This window comes from Plectropomus leopardus, unplaced genomic scaffold (genome assembly GCF_008729295.1).
Source record: "Plectropomus leopardus isolate mb unplaced genomic scaffold, YSFRI_Pleo_2.0 unplaced_scaffold9050, whole genome shotgun sequence".
In the NCBI taxonomy this organism is placed as follows: Eukaryota; Metazoa; Chordata; class Actinopteri; order Perciformes; family Serranidae; genus Plectropomus; species Plectropomus leopardus.
The window spans coordinates 1-2,522 of NW_024699784.1; the positions used below are offsets into that span (position 1 = coordinate 1).

Genomic DNA, 2,522 nt, shown 5'->3' on the forward strand with positions numbered 1-2,522 from the left:
ACTGATTTTTCAATACACCCATATTATCACCTGATACAAGCCTTTCACAGAAAAAATGGAGCAAATCAGCCTTGGCTTATATTTTTCCCAAATGTGCTGATAGGAAAACTCTGTTCACAGACCATGTAATGCAGAAAATTATGCTGGTTGGTTTTGAAATGCTAGCATTCTGTAGTTGTCCAGCAGATAGAGCTCTTACTCCATTGTTTACACTACTCTCAGCAATGTAAAAGCAGCATATTAGACCACATAGTGCTCTGCAACAATCACACAGGCTGGATCCCTTTTCAAAAGTATCACAGCTGTGGCTTTAACTGAACCTCACAAACGCAAACACTAACACAAACACACACACACACACTGAGACAGAGAGTCAAAAAGAGACACAAACGCCCCTTCTAAATTACTTCAAAAGTATCCAGACTCCACCATTACATGGAGGAATTTTGAAATGGTTGTATTCTATAGTTTGTCCAGCAGAATGAGCTCTTACTCCATTGTTGACACAACTCTTAGCACTGTATATCATATGCACGACAGAGCAGCACACCTGTCACAACTGCAGCTGTGCTTCTGTCTCACACACACACACACAAAGAAAGAGTGTCAGAGAGTCACAAACACTTATTCTAAAGAAATTTCACCAGTATCCAGCTCCACCATTGCATGGAGGAAGCACTAATTTACTGCTGCGTGCAGTGTTGCCCTTTCTCAGAGGGTCGCGTCAGCCAGCGTCCAGCAAGTAGCCCCAACAAGTGCGGAGGTGCGAGGGCCCGTTCATCGCTGCTTGCAGCTGTAATTATTGCTATTATTCTCCACACATAAAGAGACTGGTGTAGTTATGTGAGGAATCAGAAATATACAGAATGATAGGTTAAAATCACACTTACATTTCACATATCCACATATCTGACCAAGTTCTAAGTGAAGACATGGGCTATGTGATGCGATGAAACTGGCTTTTTGTCACCCAGACACACGTGACAGTTAAATTAATGTTCTTATGGCTTTTACTCATTGCATGAAAGGACGTTAATGGAGGGAGACAAGTGCTTACATCACATTCACCAATAGATGCACAGGAGCATGGGATGTTACCGCTGAAAAACAGCTATGAGTTGAAAAGTTGATGAAAAGATGAAATGAAGGAAGCCTGCATAACTGATTGAACCTTATTTTGCAGTTGAAGCTGTAATGGCCGTTGTGTACTTGGTATTTCTCTGCTAATGGATCTCCAAGCATTGAAATGTTCACAGTCACAAGGAGTGAAATGGCTGGTGTGATGATCATTGTGGGGGCAGGGGGACAATTTATCTGACATTAGGGGAAACTACCAATTTTAACAATGTGAAAATTGGCTCATTTACAATATTATATTCAGTCAATTAAACAGATTTTCTTTAAGTTATTCCTCATAGCAGATGATATAGTTGTGTGCAGAATGTATTACAGTGATTTTAACTGCAGGAAGGAGGCAGGTCATTTTTGAAGGAACTGATAATGCACTATTTTAGTTATATTAGCCATACCAAAAATTTCCTGTGTATCTCATCTGTTTTTGCTCAATGGCTGTTTTTCATCCCACATGCAGGTGTTGCTGTCTCTTGAACAAGGTCTCTGGGCTCCCAACCTGCACTTCAAGTGTCCCAACCCTGATATTCCAGCCCTCATCGATGGTCGGGTTCAAGTCGTTGACCGGCCTATTCCCATCCGAGGTGGCATTGTAGGCATCAACTCCTTTGGATTTGGAGGTTCAAATGTTCATGTGATCCTTCGTCCAGCTGAGAAACACTCTGACACGAATGCATCACCCAGGATGGTTCCCAGGGTGCTTCAGGCCTGTGGCAGGACAGAGGCGGCAGTAAGGGCTGTTCTCCAAAAGGGGAAGAAACACAGTTCAGATGAGAACTTCCTGTCTTTACTGAATGAGGTTTCAGGAGTTCCTACTGCCAGCATGCCCTACCGAGGCTACGCTTTGATTGGCTCTCCGAGTGATGTCTTGGAAGTGCAACAGGTGCAAGCCACTGCCAGGCCACTCTGGTACATCTGTTCAGGTGAGCCATCAAACAAATAAACAAACAGATGGAAAATACCATGGATGTATTAAGAAAAATAATGACTTATTTTTTGTATGAGTTTGACAGTAATTACCTTATATTACCTAAACAGCAATATGTCATAAGTTTGTATAAGGACTTTTTAGTAGAAAAAGTTCCCAATTAAAACAGTTACCAGTTAAGCTTGTGGATCATCCAGAGTATTTGGACACAGTCTCTGACAAAAGATGTTGCTGTGGAATTTTGTTGTTGTTGTTGTCCTTGCTTTTTGTAATTTTTCAGTACTGTGAGTAACACAGGAAATTCCATCAACTACCATTGTAATTGGGCAAAGTAGTAATGGCGCGGGCGTCGGTGGCTGAGTGGGATCGACTCCCGCTTGAGGCCCTTTGCCGCATGTCGTCCCCACTCTCTCTCCCTTTCACGCTGTTGATCTGTCCTGTCTAATAAAAGGCTAAAATTCCC

The 2,522-nt window shown here is 42.3% G+C and overlaps 1 protein-coding gene across 1 annotated transcript; it reads left to right on the plus strand.

The window, feature by feature from the left end:
• The first annotated feature begins 1,585 nt into the window (after positions 1–1,585).
• Positions 1,586–2,074, plus strand: LOC121940585 (fatty acid synthase-like). Its single transcript, XM_042483315.1, has one exon. It carries the CDS (start codon positions 1,586–1,588, stop codon positions 2,072–2,074), a length of 489 nt encoding a protein of 162 aa, XP_042339249.1.
• The last annotated feature ends 448 nt before the right edge of the window (positions 2,075–2,522 follow it).

Excerpts from the sequence above, each read along its gene's own strand:
- LOC121940585 (XM_042483315.1), top strand. The coding sequence starts at position 1,586 with ATGCAGGTGTTGCTGTCTCTTGAACAAGGTCTCTGGGCTCCCAACCTG.